This window comes from Priapulus caudatus, unplaced genomic scaffold (assembly GCF_000485595.1).
Source record: "Priapulus caudatus unplaced genomic scaffold, Priapulus_caudatus-5.0.1 Scaffold13047, whole genome shotgun sequence".
In the NCBI taxonomy this organism is placed as follows: Eukaryota; Metazoa; Priapulida; class Priapulimorpha; order Priapulimorphida; family Priapulidae; genus Priapulus; species Priapulus caudatus.
In genome coordinates this window covers 1-1,251 of record NW_014590108.1, presented here as the reverse complement: position 1 = coordinate 1,251, position 1,251 = coordinate 1, and the positions used below count along the sequence as shown (strand labels likewise).

Genomic DNA, 1,251 nt, shown 5'->3' with positions numbered 1-1,251 from the left:
ACCTAACTCAGTACCATTTAGCACCATATCGTAGGCATGAGATAACGCCGCACCTGGATCTGCTTTAAAGGCCTCAATCGAATCAACAGAAGGTGCCGTAAATGGATGATGCAACGCTGTCCAATCACCTTGGCTGTTTTTCTCAAACATGGGGAAGTTAACGACCCAAAGTGGTTCCCAATTATCGCTAACCATTCCCATGTCGATACCCAACTTAACGCGTAATGCGCCAAGCGATTCATTGACGGTATTGGTTTCACCAGCACCAAAGAATAAGATGTCGCCTGTTTTAACACCGGCTTTTTCAATTATGGCAGTTATGACTTCGTCTGGTAAAAATTTAACGATAGGTGATTGCAAACCATCACGGCCAGCAGATACATCGTTCACTTTAATCCACGCCAAACCTTTAGCACCATAACGACCTACGTATTCTGTATATTGATCTATTTTTTTGCGTGATAACTCTGACCCACCCGGCACGCGTAAAACAACAATACGTCCATCAGGGTCATTAGCTGGACCAGAGAAAACTTTAAATTCTACGTCCTTCATGACGTCTGCGAGATCAAACAAACTCCAAGGCAATACGTAAAATCAAGGTTTATCTAGAAAACCCGGAACCCAAAACGCAACATTGCTTCGCTGTGATCCATGCGTGGGAATGGATTTGCTAATTCAACGTCCAATACCGATTTAAACAAACCGCGAATCATTTCTTCCATCGCAATCATCACATCATTTTCATCCATGAATGTGGTTTCGACATCGATTTGAGTAAATTCAGGTTGACGATCTGCACGTAAATCTTCATCACGAAAACAACGCACGATTTGATAATAGCGATCCATACCCGACATCATCAACAACTGTTTAAACAATTGTGGGGATTGTGGCAGCGCAAAAAAACTACCCTGATGCGTACGTGAAGGTACTAGATAATCACGCGCACCTTCTGGTGTCGCTTTGGTCAACATTGGGGTTTCGATATCCCAGTAACCGTCTTCTTCTAAATGGTTACGGATATACCTTGTTACTTGGCTACGCATACGCATGCGTTTTTGCATCTCATCGCGACGTAAATCGACGTAACGGTATTGCAAGCGCAAATCATCATGTACGCCAGTATCATCTAATTGGAATGGCGGTGTTTCTGAAGCGTTTAACACTTCAAGCTCTAAACCTAAAATTTCAATTTGACCTGAAGTGAGTTCAAGATTGGCGCTACCTTCAGGGCGAAGGCGCACACGA

General features: G+C 43.4%; 1 protein-coding gene across 1 annotated transcript; it reads right to left on the bottom strand.

Annotated features, from left to right (window-relative positions):
• Positions 1 to 53: 53 nt before the first annotated feature.
• On the bottom strand, positions 54 to 1,067 carry LOC106820418 (aspartate--tRNA(Asp/Asn) ligase-like; the record flags this gene model as incomplete). Its single annotated transcript, XM_014824935.1, has 3 exons — positions 707 to 1,067; positions 501 to 560; positions 54 to 329 (listed from the first exon to the last, which is right to left on the bottom strand). Coding segments are annotated over exons 1-3 (697 nt in total), but the record flags the coding sequence as incomplete, so codon positions are not given.
• Between the last annotated feature and the right edge of the window lie 184 nt (positions 1,068 to 1,251).